At 46.3% G+C, this 16,394-nt stretch overlaps 1 protein-coding gene across 13 annotated transcripts in view; it reads right to left on the bottom strand.

Moving 5' to 3' along the window:
* Window positions 1-16,394, bottom strand: part of AUTS2 (activator of transcription and developmental regulator AUTS2) — a 1,192,438-nt gene that overhangs the window by 85,263 nt on the left and 1,090,781 nt on the right. For all 13 annotated transcript variants that reach the window (XM_054559157.2, XM_054559159.2, XM_054559150.2 and 10 more), the window contains one exon: window positions 8,020-8,071. In XM_054559157.2, the coding sequence (XP_054415132.1) occupies window positions 8,020-8,071 (52 nt within the window). The remainder of the gene's footprint in view (window positions 1-8,019; window positions 8,072-16,394) is intronic.

Raw genomic sequence — 16,394 nt, 5'->3', positions numbered from 1 at the left:
CTATTAGGGAACCAGGTCTCTTAACAGAAAAGCCTACGGAGATCATCATCAAAGCTATGCAAGCCACCCTCCATCCCGTTTGCATTAACACAGTAAGAGGCAACAGTTCCTGATTTGTTAGGTTTCTGGGATGGGCCTGTGGCAGATAGCATTACCCATGCAGGGTTTGCTTTCCCTTCTTTCCAAGGCCCATCCCTGTGGATCCCTCTTCTCTTGTGCTCCTCCCCATAGCAGTTTACTTCCTACTCCACTGATGGCAGGCTTGGTCATGTGACTTTCTCTGGCCAATGAGATTTTTTGAAATGCCACACCCACCTTCAAGTGGAGGCATTCTCTGTTTCTGTCTCTGCTCTTTTCCCCTTTACCAGCCGAATAACCACAATGGGGACTCCTCCTTTGGCCTGGATCCCAGAATAAAAACAAGGAAAGCTGCGGCTGATTGGCAGATGACACCTAACATAAGACTTTTGTTGTTGTAGGACTCTGAGCTATTTTGTTACTGCAGCAAAATGTGACAAAGCAGACTCACAGAGACCCAGTGACTTGATGCAGAAGAGCAAAGACGTCTGTCAAGATCCAGCATGTACTGGTGTCGTGGTGTATACAAGGAAATGCTTTATAACAGAAACTGCACATGGGACAAGGTGGCCCTTCACCCCAAGCCGTATCAGTGGCAGAATACTTTTTCCTAACTCTCACATTCGGTTCATGCCGAGAGGCTTGTTCGGATGGAAAATTCTGCACATAAGATGCACACAGACCTATCAGAGCACCCCACGAGGGACTGGCTTCTTCCACTCCTATCCAAGGGCTTTAAGGGTTGATGAGAAATCATTTGTAGGAGGAGAACCAGAGGCCCAACTCCTATGCCCAGCTTTCCTCTTGGAGGTAAAATGAATCTCCACTTTCTGGGCCACTTCATACCATCAGGCCTCAGAATGCACTCTCCCAGTAAGTCCAGGCAAGCTCAGCTAATGACAGGAGTCAAGTCTGTGGGGTGGAGGAGGCGGAGGGGGAAAAAGGAGAGTGGAACAGCACCTCTGAGTTCAGGAGAGTCTGGAATCTCCTTGGTGAATTCACGAAATGGCTCTTCAATAGACAGCTGTTTCTACTTTTTAAAAGCACAGACTGGGCAAGTAGGTAAAATGCTTTGATGTTAGCTCCGGGCTAAATAAAAGACAGCTGAGTAAAAGTTCAGGCACCATGAAATTAATAAAATCACTGTTGCACTCGTTCCACCAGAGGTTCAGGAATAAACTGGTAAAAATCCGAAATGCACGGAGCGGATTACTCGAGTGGGAATCAATCATTTTCTCCACTGAAGTTTTCTGGCATTTCCTTATACAGAACAGTCACTGGATTCATAATTCACCAAAGGTGCTTCCTGAGACTGCGCTTTCTGAGTAATTGAGACAAATTCTGTTAAATAAATTCCAGACGAGAGTGTATTTGACTTATGCACAGGAAAGGAAAGAATTCTTATGTAAGCCGCAAAACAATAGAGTTTTATCTTATCTGAGGAACTTATTGCTGCTTGCCTGTGTGTATTTTACTGCCAAAATAAAATAAATTGAATCAGCTCACACATGATAACATGCTCTTTCCTAACTCATACTAATTGCTTGGCTAATTGATGTTTGTTGAACTTTCTCCATTTCATTGAGTGATTAGGTACAAAGCTAACAGTTGACATCTGTAGGCGCTTAACTGGCGTCTGTAATTACTGTTAATGTTAAATAATTGTTAGTTAATTGGAGTGGTAACTGACTGAATGGAATCCAGATTGTGAAGCAAAAAGAAACCTAGTTAAATAAACATACATTTTCAGAGAAAACAACATTTTTCTGCAGTTGTCAGAAACTAGAAATAATCCAGAGGCCACGGGCTAGCCACGGCCTTCCTCCATTCAGGAACCCTCCTGTCTGGGGTTGGCCCACATGATTGAGCCCTTTGTCACTCAACTGTTCTCATTAGACTCTAGAGAACTGATCTGATATTTTTCAATTCCAATTGTCTATCATGAATGCGTATTACTTTCTGAGACAACCAAATACTAACTACATCATTAACTACACAAAACGCTAAATATGAATGGATTGAAGAGAGGCTGATGAACATTCAAGCTTTTTGGTCAATATTGCCAAGGATAAAGAAAACTCTTTCAAAGGACAGCAGTAATCGCCCAGTATAAGTCAAGGGCTTTCCACTGAGCTCAAAAGTAACCAGAGTGATGTTTGAACATCTGACTAAAAGAATGGAATGGGTTACACTGTAATCTACGCCTCCTCCATCACAGGGGCACTCAGGATGGAAAAGTGGCAGCTGTCAAAGTTCTACCCAAAAGGCATCATCAAGATCACTTCGAATGCCTGGAATCTTTCACCCGGTTCACAATTCCAGTGATGGGATCCAGTATCCCAGGATTCACCACCACACGCATTCACAAGTTCGGCAAAAGATCAGTTCGGCCAAAGCAACTATTGGAAAATTTTCGGGAGACAAACGCTTTCATGCAACACGGAATATTTTTTGACTGTTACTGGTGGTTTCACACTAACAGTACAAGGCATCTGTTTCCAAGAACGCTCAAGGGATGATTCTATACAACAAATTCTCCAAGAGTCGGCTTCTATAGGAAGGTCAATTTCCATAACAAAAGGAGCTGATTGCATGCTATTTGCAGTTTGGAGTAGGAGGAGGGACTGAACTACTCATAACTCCTTTGTCTCTTGCATCGAGCACCAATTACCTTTAAATACTACGGAACTCTCCAGACATCTCTATCTCCTAAAAACTCAAGAAAATGCTCTGAAATAGTACAAAGAAGGTCCAGAGGGAGAAAAATAAATGAGTGATGGTCTAACTCTCCTTTATGTGGAATTTAAGGCATGATTTAAGGCATGACAAAAACAAAACTAATTTACAGAAACTGAAACGGGCAGTTTGTTCTTGTGCACATCGGAAATGCACTTTACATCATGTCCTCCCTAAGACTAAACCCAACATCCTACGAGAAATTGTAAAATGGTCTCCATATGTTCATTATAAAGGGATTTTACACTGTAAACCAAGTTTTTTTCTTAAGAAAGCTATTCCACAGTCAACTGCATTATTTTCATCCATAGAATTATTTTATGAAAAGGGCTTTCTTTTTTTTTTTTTTTTGAAATGGTGTCTCACTCTGTCGCCCAAGCTATAGTGGCACAATCAGGGCTCACTGCAGCCTCGACCTCCTGGGCTCAAGTGATCCTCTCACCTCACCCTCCCAAGTAGCTGAGACTACAAACACATGCTACCAACCCCAGCTAGATTTTGGAATTTTAGTAGAGATGAGGTCTTGCTATATTGCCCAGGCTGGTTTTGAGCTCCTGAGCTCAAGCAATCCTCCTGCCTCAGCCTCCCAAAAGTTCTGGGATTATAGGCACGAGTGACCATGCTCGGCGGGAATGGGTTTTTCTTAAAAGTCAATGGTGACCTTGATGGTAATGTAACTCTTACCTTTCTGTCACCAAACCAAGGAAACCCCTTGTGTCTAAACCCAAAGAATAAGGTCATATGGTCGCCATTGAAGAATTTATTAGGTATCTGGTTACTAAGCCAGCAGTATCGCTGGGTAACTTGTTTCTTACCTCATCTCCTCAGATTCCAGGCAATTTTTAAGCCAGGTCTTCTTTCTACAATGCTGATAGAACCATACTGCCAAAAATACCCAAAGCCTTCACTAACCTAAAAGCTCCAACCTCATCTGTGTTCCACTGGAAATTCTCAGCGCAAAACCAACCCCAAGAAGAGGCCGGGTGTGTTCCACTAATAGGCCTGGTAGGGCCTGGGAGAGGAAAAGCAGTCCTGGTCAGAGAGGGCTCCAGGTGGCCAGAGCATTGCACCTGGTGCTCTTCTTGGTGAGTGACTGTCCACTAGAATCTCCCAGGCTGATGGAGGTGAGGTGGGGTCCTGCCTACGAGGGTGAGCAGTTGCTCTGTTGCTGTTCACATTTCAGGAGACACTGGGTGCCCACAGTAGAAAGAAGCAGAATGAGGGGCCTCATTCCCCACTGGAGGAAACCATTCAGAAATGCCCATTTAGCTGGGCACAGGAGGCTTTTCCCCAGGAGTGCCCAGTTCTGCAATTTGAGACAAAGTTGAAGGAAAGAGAAGGGGTGAGGAAGTCACGGGGCAGAATACACCACCGTGCCCCTCTCACCGTCTATGAGCTGTCTTGACTTGTCATCGTCTATCTATGACTTGTCTTGGTTACGGGCTAAATCCTGGGAAGGAGGGCTCTGAACCAAGAAGGGACAGCAATTCAGGGATTTTTCTCTTCCCCTAACCTAGATCACGGCCACACGCCAGGACTGGCATCCTATAAACAGAGGGTTCCGCAGAACTCCTGACACCTGACTAGTGTTCTCCTTCCTCCCAAACAGGCTTCCCTTCTTTTCTTTCCTCCTCCAGCAGCTCTGCTCTGGAGCAATCGAAGAGTTTTAGGAAAGATTCATTATCTTGGCAGGATAATTGTGTGCAGCCAAGAACTCATTTTCTGCACTTTTGTCTACTGACCAAACTGGTGACACCAGCAAGGATCTACAGTAGGCAAGAGAGGATAATAAATACTGGCCATGTTGAATAGACTGAAAGTTCCTTTATAGAATAAATACCCCAGAATTTGGGGTACAGGTCCTGTTGCTCCTATAGCATTTCAATCAACTAAATAGGGATACTAAGTCTCTCTCTGTGCCTCTGTCTCACTGGGAAAATTAATTTTTTCTTTGGCAGATGGTTGAGTCACAAAGACAGAAGATTCATAAAATTCACATGAATATCCTGTAAACATTTAAACACATAAAGATTAAATACGGCAACCATGACCTTGATTAAAGTGAAACGGTTTTTTTTGTGTCTACAGCGCTAAGCCCTGCTCAATGCCACACCCCTTTCGAAATGCTCAGTCCTCATTGGGCATGTTGTGTGTACATACAAGCACGTGCTGTTTGATTAACTTGTTTTAAAGCAGGAAATAAAAGGCATCAGAAGAAAACGACCATTCGGAACACCTACACACAAAAATCTCTATGAAACTGGATGGCATCTACAACACAGGGAAAGTCAAAATAAAATCGATGAACAAACGTGATATAAAATACACTCACTATATCCACTCTGTTTCAACCCCTGCCCCTTCCCAATTAATTGTTTTATCCCCACCAGAGATGTTGGTCCTGGAATAGGTTTTGTTATGACTGAAAATCTTGATCTAAAGAGGGTAAATGACTTATTCAAGCTCACAAGCTGACTGATGGGCCTCGAGCCATGGCCCCTGCTGCCTCTGCCTGAGCTTCATCTCCGCACCGTGCAGCCCAACATCAGGGCTGCGCCCCCCGCCCAACCCCCACCACAATCAGCTTGTGAGATTAGCACTGCCCTCCCACGGTGAAATTTTATGGACCAAATCTGCCTGCCACCAGGCTCAGCAGCATAATCTCACCAGAAGCTTAAAGCCACGCTCCTCTAAGGCCAGAATACTACTAGTCTCTTGAGAGGGAGAAGTGATGTGTAACTTAAACATCTGGAGGTGGAGGGATACACGTGTCAGCTCCCCTGCACTCCCGTTAGATTGTCCCATAAGCTGGGGCTTTGAAGATTTCCCCAGTTGTGTTTGTTACCTGGTGTAAATTTGCCCTTTCTTATGATGCTTTTTATTGCTCTTGGCTAAAGATACTGGACAAAGATAGGAGACATGACTTTCAGGCGGGCAGGCCGCCTTGCAGGAAAACTTGAACTTGATGTGCATGAAGCTGACAGTTCCTTGAAGGCCTTGTCAGCCATCCATCCTGTAAACACTGCCACTACCCGGAGTAAAAACAGACCCAAAACCACAAGCCTATAACGAGACTCTGCACCTGTCCTGAAGCAATTATTGACATTATCACTACACAATGAATTCCTTTTTGAAGTTGTTTTCCTGATATTTAGCAGTTTGAATACTAATCCCCTTAACAAAACTGTCCCCGATGCTTCCCCCCTCCGCACCCCCCTTAATCTCTTTCTCCCCAGGGAGGAAGGGGGTGCGGGATACCAGTCAGTCTACTTTGCACCACCTGGATTCGCACTGATTCCTTCTCTTGTCATTCATGTTACCAACAGGAATTAGCATAAGGCATTAAGGGGAAACTCTGGAGGAGAAAAGAAAGGCCATTTTGATGGAAATAAGGGGCAAAGGAATAATCTGCCATCAACTAAAATGCTTATTTGTGTATGGTTTCCCAAGCAAAGCTTAGAAAAAGCCTATGTTGATTTTAGTGTACACAAAGAAACCTTAATCCTTTCAAGGCAACTAAATCACCCCCAGAAAAGCAGCTCAGAAGAAAGGCACCCTGTCAGGGGGAGGGCTATTCACAACCAAATAGATGCCACAAATCACACTCTGTAAGTAAACAAAAATAAGAATGTGGGAAACGTTTGATTGGAAAAGGAAAAAAAGGGGGGAAAGAACCAGAGGGAAGAGGCAGAGGCGAGCTGTTCATCCACCCTGAAGACAGTCTTTCAGGGCAGTGGCGGCCAGAGTGCAGGTCTTGGAGCCAACTCTTATTCTAGGGCCTGATCCCAGAAAGGGGAAATACATTCCAAAGCTTTTAGTAGCAAATCAGCAGAAGACAGACACAGTCACATGTGGCAGAGGTCCTGGGGGGTGGCAGAGGTCCTGGGGGGCTGCAGAAACGAAGAAGCCCTGCCTTTGGTGACCTGCCCTCTACCCCAGTCTCCCTCTCCCATCACCCTCCTTTCTCACAAGGAAACGCCAAGTGGTAGACAATTGTGCATTTTTACACACGAGTACTGTATGCTATGAATGGCACACATCTTTTATTGGGCTTTTAGCATTATGGATAACACATTTATATAAACTTTCAGTCCATCAAAAAATATGATGAAATATAAAACTGGAATACTCCATTATGCAATAAAAAAAGATAAAATTCAATATGACAGTAATTCTGGGAGTAGCAGCAATCACATACACCTCAAGGGAACTCTAAACATAATGTACTATTTAAAATTGCAATTGGTTCAAATTCTAAAATAATCTGAGAGCTCAAAATAACTGCACTTGGAAATGTCTTACTAACCAGCTAGCAAAAATGCTAGCCAAGGCAACTACAGAAGGCTGAAATGGTCTCAAATTTCACTTTGTGAAGGCCCAAGTCTGTTCAAGTGCTACCAAGTGTCGTCCATGTAACCCAGAAAGAGATTATCACAGAAAGCACATCTTTACTTAGCAATTATCATGCCAGCCCCTAAATCAGGCTCGACAGTGGAAAGGGGAAGATTAAATAGTTTATATGGTTTGTCCCTTTCAAATTACACACTTTCAGAGCCAGTGATTAGAGACTCCCCTGAATTTCCTTATTTCCAACAATACTGCTAACAAATGAAAACTGCGCAGAAACCTACTGGCAATGATTTAAGGTTAGTTTTCCCTTAATGTACTGCTATATCATTAGCCTCTCTTACTCTAGATCGTGGTTTGGAAGAAATTAATGGGATAGTGCATATTTAAATTCCGCCCTCTCGCCCGTTTATTAACTTTACAGAAAGCCCACAGCAGAGTAAGGCTTGGTTTATGACCATAATACTGTGAATTCTGAACATCCATTGATTACTGGAGTCTGCAACGCACATCAGCTATTTATATTTCTCCTACTGCTGGGTAGTTGATAAGTAACAATAAAGTTCAGGCATTTTGAGAACTATTCTTCTCTAGTACAGCTTTCTATATTAAAGTCACATAGTAGTAGTGATTAGTCAAATCAATTTAAATAGGGACTCAATGTATTCTTTTAAAATAAACTGGTTGTTAATGCATCACAAAGTATGCAGACTTCCATCTCAAGCAAAAACATGAAACATCAACAGCAGCTTCAGAATTATAAGGGAAAGATCACTCTAGCTCTTCTCTCTTCCTAGGCAATGACAATGAAACTAACATAAAAATAAGCCATTACTCAGGAGAATGAATGGGTCTTACCTTTGTTTACAATAACAGTGTTGAAGAGTTTTTCAGAGCTGGCATCTGATGCCTGAAAAACAAGAAGGGGGAAAAAAAAGCATTATTATTGTCATTAATATTGTCATCAACATCAACATTCCCATTATTTTACATCAGTTGACTACATTTTACGAAAGCCTAGCAGGGAAGCAGCACTGTCGCCAAATCATCCATAAGGTGGTGCTAGTTGACTGCTTGAGAGAGACCTGCAGTGCAGCTATTTGCTGGGGGGGTGGGTGGAATCTGATTTTAAAAATGTGTCCTTATTAGACACATTATCTGTGCAAAACATATTTCTATGAAATGATACGCAAAGCCATTCAGCTCATTCACATAATGATTTTGCAATTTCGTTGACAGATCATTATTTTGGAAATGTTATGTTTTTCGTGGTATTTGCAGACATGCCAATTTTTCAGTTTTCTTTCCACAAATCAGAAATGCCTATTATTTAATGCTAAGCTTTTCCTCACTAAAAAGTGTAAGCCAACACTGCCAGAAATTAATTTTTTTTTAAGATTCATCTAATGACTCCAAGATCCCTGTCCCTTGCAGTAACCAGACGACCTTGGTGTTCAAAAAGACGCAAGCCGGCCTGCCCAAAAATCCGACCACTATGCATGCCACCAGCATTATTTCCTTTCCATTTTCTAGAGAACATGTCTGCTAATTATTACAGTGGCTTGAGGAAGGTGAAATAAGCCTGTTTAAACAGTAAAACTAAAGCCAATTTAAATTATACACTAATGTTCTGGAAAATAAACATGGAAGTCGGTTTGAAGGAAAATGCTGTAATGTTTCAGCACTGAATATTTCTAGAACTTGAAAAATTAAAAATTAAGCATCTCCACTACATAACGTGAGGATATATCTGCATTTAAAGTTATAATGGCCAAGCTATATTTGTGCTGTTTTCACTACATAACCCTCGTGAGAAATCACTCATCTTTCACACTTGATACACAGAGATGCATATTCTGAGAAAGCAAAAGCCTAGAATGTTGTATAAATATGGAAAAAGGAAATATAGGAAATAGGGGGAGGGGGAATTCTGAAGTGCAGCATATTTTGACTCTGGGGCTAGCTTTTAGGGACAAAGAGGATATTCAATTTAGTCTTTCCATGTAATACTGACAAAGATGAAATATTCCTGTGTACATCTGGGGGACATGTTCTAGTTCTCAATGCAAGTGATACAGAAGGACAAAAAATTTGTATTAAGACTGTTTTTCGCTTTATTTTAATTCTAACATTTCTTTTATGGGGCTGTCCACATGATTAACCAATCCAGAAACAAATGAATGCATGTGCAAAACGAACATTGAAGTGCATACATTTATACATGCAGTTTAACATAAACCCTAGATAGATTTTTTCCTATTTTGCAGGAATAATGAAAAATACAGAGGGCCTTCCTGACATCTTAAACTATATATAACAGTACCTTTTCATAAAAACAAACTGCCAAAAAAAAATGTTAATGGGAGAGAAACAAGTTATATCTAGATCAAGAATAGTGAGTTATGAAGCCAAAAATTACATGATGATGCTATACTGAAATATTAAGTGGGATTTCTAGGAATGTGAGTTTCCTAGCTAAAAACTCGAGATATGTGTATTTTACCATCCTTTCATGAAAAAGTGTTGCTTACATTCTTTTTGAATGTAAATTCATGTTAAATTCATGGCTTACAAAATTAATGAACTGATATAAGGGGAAAAAAAGCCTGTTTATTAAAGTGTTTTACCAAACTGACATAACCTTTGAAAATTCTGGGATTACCTATTAAAGTGAGTCTAATTGGCCCCAAGAAATATAAAAACAAATTACTGTCTCTGAATGCAAAAAGCAGAAACAGGGAAAGTAAATGGTTCCTGACCAAGTTTTTATTTGCACTTGGTGTGTGTGTGTGTGTGTGTGTGTGTGTGTGTGTTCGAGTGAAAAGGACAGAAGCTGTGGGTGAACAGGCCTTTTGCTTCTGCCACCTTTGTCAGCTCCACATGGGATTCTCAGACATTTACGTGATCCTCATGTCTGAACCAAACTTGAGGATGCCATTATTATCTTGCCGACCAGTAAGTTATTAAGGAAGTAAGTCTGACCGGATATTCAGAGAGGCTTAGGAGTGTATCTTCGACTAAAAGCTTTCTAAGCCCTTACTTGGCTGACACAAGTCACAGGGCTGGACACCATGCCTCTTGCAACGGGGAAAGGGGGTGTCTCAGAAAGGCCTCCCCAGAAAAACACCCTAAAGATGACGACTGCAATGGGGCTCTGGCTGACCGTGAAAACATTCTGGATCCCTTCTCTCTCCTTTCCAGCTGGTTACAACTGTGGCCGGCCACTGTCCTAATAAGTCAGAAGAGAGCTGCTTCGCCAAAATCTTCAGGGGAAACGACATGAGCACCCTTTGCTTTTCCTCAATGAACTTTCCTTCTACTTAGGGTTTTAGGGCATTTGTACAAATGATCTGGTTCCTTGGGTCTGAATCTTGGGGATGTTTATCATTTTCGTTGCTTTCAGAAAATAGTCTGCATTTCCTTCTATTACCTGGACCATTTTCCTGGCTTTTTAAAAAAAATTATTATCCAAATGGACAAGCGGCGAGCCCAGAATGAGCCGACGAATTGAGCTCTTCCTTCTCTCTAACACGGGGGCACCTCTACCCGCTACAGACTTGAAGATTTTACTCACTTCCTTTCATCCCCTCGCTCGGTTTTGGAGGGTAGGGGCATGGAGTGGTTGAATCTAAAACTGACAGAAAACCAAAGCTCTCTTTTGGCTGCTTTTTATTTAAGGGAAGGGGGAATACGTTTTTTTGTGGTTTTTTGGATGTAAAAAAAATATTGCTAGAAGCCGTAGTTGGCGTTTAAAGGAAAGTTAAGTAAGTGAAACAGATTGGAGGCGGGAACGCGGAGAATAAGGAAAACTTATAAAAAGCCGTGCGTGCAGACGGGGTGGGACCCAGCGATTCCTACTCCAGGTCCACCCTCACTCCCTTCGGACGCAGATCCCGGGGGCCGCCCTCCGCACCCGCACAGGCGAGAAGGGGGGCTTTCGAACAACAAAACAGAAACCTCCTGGAAACTTAAGCGCGAGTTCTTTCTCCCGCTGCCGAACCCGAGCCCAGATCTCCTTTCGCTTCCCTTGGCACTGCGTGCGGGCCGGGATCCCGACCTCCGCGCGGGGGAAGCGCGACCCCAGGAGCGGGCAGCGCCACGCTAGGGCCCCCAGCTCAAGCGGACGCAGGCCCGGGCCCCCTCCTCACATCGCAGCTCGGCAGCGAACGCCAGGCCCTCCCGGGCACGACCGCGCAGCTCCGGCTGAGCCCGGCCGGCCGAGGGAGGAAAGTACAAAGGCTGGCGACAGGGCCGCAGAGGGGGGGAGAAAAGAAGGGAGGAGGGGTGGCGAAGGGGCGCTTGGGCGCGCCAGACGCGAGAAGCCCGCCCCTGCCACCCCTGCCCGCCGGCCCGGCCGCCGCAACAAAAGACCCCCGACCCGGCCGCCTCCCTTCCGACCGCGAGAGGTAGGCGAGCGAGCCTCGCCCCAGGGGCTTCATTACCTGGTCGCAAAGGGTTAAGCGGTCCGGTCAGCCCCAAGTTCATGGTTTGGTTCCTTAGCAGGGCTCCCGAAGGGCGATCGTCAAAGACCAGGGGGGAAACCACCAAAACACACGAAGAGAAAACGCCCAGCTCCCGACCGGGCTCTGTCCACAAGAGTCTCTTGGCTCCTTCCTCGCCAAAGTCCGAGAGCGGAGGCGCCGAACCAGATCCGAACCGGGCAACAGCTTCGGGGCGACCGAGAGCCGGCGCCGCGCGCACACATCCAGCGCGGCCGAGGCCCCAGGCGGCGGGAGGAGCGCGCCCGCTGAGATCGCCCGGCCCGCGCTCGCCGCTGTCTCCCCGCCGCTCCTGCGGCGCGCGGGGCCGGGCTGGCGCGGCGGGGGCTAGCAAGGCGCGTCCCGGGCCGGCCGGCGGGAGGGCGAGGCGGAGAAGAGCGGCCTGAGCCGCCGCCGCGGCGCGCGGAGCTAAGAGCGAGGCGGCGGCGGCGGCGACAGGACAAAGGAGACCATGTGCGGAGGGAGGGAGGAGGGAGAGGGAGGAGGAGGAGGGCGCGCGGCAGCTTCTCCCCGGCGGCCGCCCAGGGCTCCCCGACAGCCGGTCCCGCCTCTCCAGCCGCGCCGCGGGCTGCCTGGTCCTGGGCCCGCCGCGGTGCTGGAGGGAGCCGCTCTGGGAGTCTGGATTTTGTGTGGATCTCGCCGGCGCGCGGCCCAGGAGGCGCTGCAACGGCGGGGCGCGGGGCGGCGGCGCCTCTGGCCGGAGCTTGCGGGCTGGCGGGTGAGCGCCCGGGGCTGGCTGGGCTCCGGCCCGCGCTCGGCTCGCGGGCGCCTGCCTCTCCCGCCGGTTCACAGCTCAAGTGAACTCCATCAGCGGGCGCCGCGGGCTCCCTGGCTGGACGGTAGCAGGAGGGGGCGGCGGCGCGGGGGCCCCTTGCTCCGGACTTCGCTCCCCGACTGCGCCGAGCGCGCCTCCTCCAGACGCTCGCAGCTCTCGGAGCGGGACTTCCTCGGCGCGCCGAGCCCGAGCCGCCGGTGCCACCGCCCCTCCTCCGTCCCGCCCCGCGCGCCCCGCGCGCCCCGCCCCTCGCCGCCCCTCCTCTCGGCCCCGGCGCCGGGTCGGCCCAGCGGAGGCGCGGTCCCCAGGCGCGACGTCGACAGCTGTTGCTCCCCCCGCGGCTCGAGCCCTCGGGTCCCCCCGGCTGCCTTCCCTGCGGGCGGGCGCGGCGGAAACTGCACCGCTCCTCGCCCTCCCCGCAGTTGCCGCTTCCAAGATTGCGCCATGGCAGGGAAAGGCCACTAGGCCCGCAGCCTGGGGTTGAATTGCCACCAAGCCAGTCACATCTGCAAAGAGCAGGCTCTCTGGGCGGTTGTGAGGGCTCAGTGGGAAAGTCATGTATGTAAAAGGCCTGGCACATAGTAGGCGCTCAATACAAAATAATCATTGCATTGTGGAAAATGGAGACGGGGATCACGGTCTGGGTCTCAGAACACAAAGGTCTTCACCTAACCTCCTTCCCCACCACAGCCGACTGATAGCAGTGTGTTCGGTTTGATGAGTAACTTAAGAGCATGAACTGGCCACTTACAAATCCTCTCCTCCCAACTCCTCACGCCCTCTGACACGTGCACACCCTGCATCCACAAAAGTGGAGCCTGTTGCTTCCCCTGGCATTCACCGAATGTAGGGAAAGAATGAAAGCAATGGCAAAGCCTCGCTACATGGGCAGCAGTTATGTCTATCATCCTAACATGTATCGTGTCTGTATCCCCTAGAGCACAGTGCAGTGCCCCCAGAGGGTGTGGGGGACTGAATGGCCAGAAATGAGGCACTCAGCAGATTCCCCTGAGCAACCCACTCCCACCAGAACACAGCCGGGGCGAGGAAACCCTCTGAAAACATCTGGAGTTTTAATTCCACACCTGCAGCTTGGCAAGGTCCCTCCTTGGTGCAGAGGAAAAGCTGCTGCAATTTTCCTAGTACAAGAAAAAGGGCAAGCAAGGCCTAGGTTGCAACTGGTAGGGTTGTGGGGTACAGTGGGCACACCAGGGTGGGGTGAGAGGAAAATTTCAGTTCCAAGTCCCCTCCCAGTGCCACCGTTACCTGGAGTGTGGCTGAGGAAGAGAGGAAGAGAACAGGGGTTGGGAGAGATGCACACCACATATGAATGACATGCAGACTGGTTTAAAGTAATGATGGCCACTCCTTGCCTCTTTGAAGTTGCATATGTATCACTATTTGATTTCATGGCACTCTTGAAAAGCCTCTCAAGTTAAAAAAAAAAAAAAAAAAAGATGGGGGGGGGGGCGGTGCTTGCTGTATGGCATACTTCTCCCTCCTCTAGCCTCTAAGTTTGGAAATAAGAAGCCTTCTCTCTCTAGCTTCATCACCCCCTCCCCCAAACTGGTAGCACAATGGGGTGTTATACAAGTCTTTTTAAAAAGATAGGTAACAGTGATTTTTCTCTACCACTGCCTCCTGAGAAGTCAAAAGAAAAGGCATCTCAGAAGGTATAGGTTTGGAGATGGATTTTCCAGTTGCTTACAAGATGTCACAAAACCCAGCTGTGGTCCTCCAGCGAGGCGACATTCATTCTGAAGCTGTTTATACAATACCAGGATAGCTCAAAGGCGGACATGAAATGTTCTAGAGAAGACATTAAAAGGTTGTTTCTTTTGGAACAATCAAAATGGAACAGTTTTCTTATCTTGTAGTTCTAGCAAAATCGGTGTTACAGGGAAGAAACTGCCTGAGCTCCTGCTCCATCTCCTACAGGGTAAACTGAGAGCACGATGGCATGGCAGCTTAGCTGACCAGCTGAAACCACTTGGTCCTCCAGGGTGCTTTCATCAGGTGGCATTTCTGACATTTATCATGCCTTGCATTAGACTGTCATCAGTCTGGGCGCAGTGGCTCACGCCTGTAATCCCAGCACCTTGGGAGGCCGAGGGAGGTGGATCACTTGAGGTCAGGAGTTTGAGACCAGCCTGGCCAACATGGCGAAACCCCGTCTCTACTAATAAAATGTGTAGAGGTGCACATCTGTAACCCCAGCTACTTGGGAGGCTGAGGCAGGAGAATCGCGTGAACCTGAGAGGTGGAGGTTGCAGTGAGCCAAGATCACACCATGCCACTGCACTCCAGCCTGGGCAACAGAGTAAGACTTTGTCTCAAAAAAAAAAAAAAAAAATTGTCATCAATGGTTACTAGGGATTAGACCTCAGATGACGGCCTCAGCCAGATCTACATGTGTTGCAATCTTTTGATGATCTCTCATCAAGAGGAACCTGGGAACGCCAAAAGCCAAGCCTCTGACCACTGTGGCCACCTCCAGTCCTGCTCCCCAGGGTCCCCTGGCTGGCCCGGTTGCAGAGCACCACCCATTGTGACCTGCTCCATTTCTCAACCTCTCTCCAGACCCACGAATGAGCCCATTTCTGACTGGTTTCCAAACTGCTCTATTCCCTATGCTTTCTGGAAGTGGGGATGGGAATGAATGTCAAAATTGGAGGGGACCAGGTACACAACAGTGTCAGAAGTAGGAAGAAGGAAGAAAGAAGACTAAATTCGATAATCCATATATTAGGGACTGAAGCCAGGTCAGAGGGCTGACTTTCAATAATCAAGAAGATTGGCTTTTTTTTTTCCTTGAGAAATTTAATTTCCTTTTATTGGAATTTTAATATAAAGATGCCAAGTCAAAGGCTGGAAGCTATCTTTTCTGTTACTTGGAGGTGGATTAACATACTAAACACTAATGGCTTCTTAACATCACCTTTAGCCTCTGAACCCAATCTAAGGAGAACAAGTCTTAGAAAGCGGCAACCCTTTCTGATAGAAAGCATAGAGCAAGAATGTGGACTCAGTTTCCACTCTGGTGTTAGATTAATGATTTCAGAAATAATTTTTAATATATGCCCAAAGATCTTAGCCAAGTTTATGATTAATCAGTAAAAAAAAAAAAAAAAAGTAAAGCTAAATTAAAATATGGAGCCTTCTTCCTCAAATCTCAAAAATACATCTAAAGATTTAAACTAGGTTGAAAAACAAAGGGAAATTCTTGTAAGTCAATCTATACTTTCAAATTCTTATTAATTTATTAACTTATTTAAGAGACAAGGTCTCACTTTGTCACCCAAGCTGGAGTGCAGTGGCACAATCATAGCTCACTATAACCTGGAACTCCAGGGCTAAAGCGATCCTCCCGCCTCAGCCTTCCAAGTAGCTGGACTACAGGTGTGTACCATCACGCCCAACTAATTTTTATTTTTTGTACAGACAACGTCTCGCTATACTGACCAGGCTGGTCCTAAACTCCTGGCCTCAAGTGATTCTCCCACATTGACCTCCCAAAGTACTGGGATTACAGGCATGAACCGCTCTGTCTGGCCTACACTTGCAAATTCTTAAAGATTATAATCTGAGATGGGATTCAATTTATATCACAAATTACCAGATTTAAGCTAAATATATTTTAGCAAAATATTTCTTACAAATTCTAGTCTTCTGTTAAGCATTTAGTACAGAGAAAGTTCATTAATTTCATTGTACTTCCCCTCCTAAATATAATGAAGTTCAGGCACTCTCTAACAGCGCATGTGCTGCGTGCTTCTTGAGGTGGTTTAAAGGAAGAGGAAGTCTTTACAAGAATTTCCTCGAACCTTTCGTTATGGATGATGTAGTTTTAAAAGATGACTAGGTGATTGAAGGAGGGTGATAACTCCAACTAGCCTTGGGAAGGATGTCACCATGCCTGGCTTATTTCTGAAACTATGGAAGACTCCATTCTTTTCAAG

The sequence above is a fragment of the Pongo abelii genome, chromosome 6, assembly GCF_028885655.2.
Source record: "Pongo abelii isolate AG06213 chromosome 6, NHGRI_mPonAbe1-v2.0_pri, whole genome shotgun sequence".
Lineage (NCBI taxonomy): Eukaryota > Metazoa > Chordata > Mammalia > Primates > Hominidae > Pongo > Pongo abelii.
This window is presented reverse-complemented; position numbering and strand designations above follow the sequence as displayed.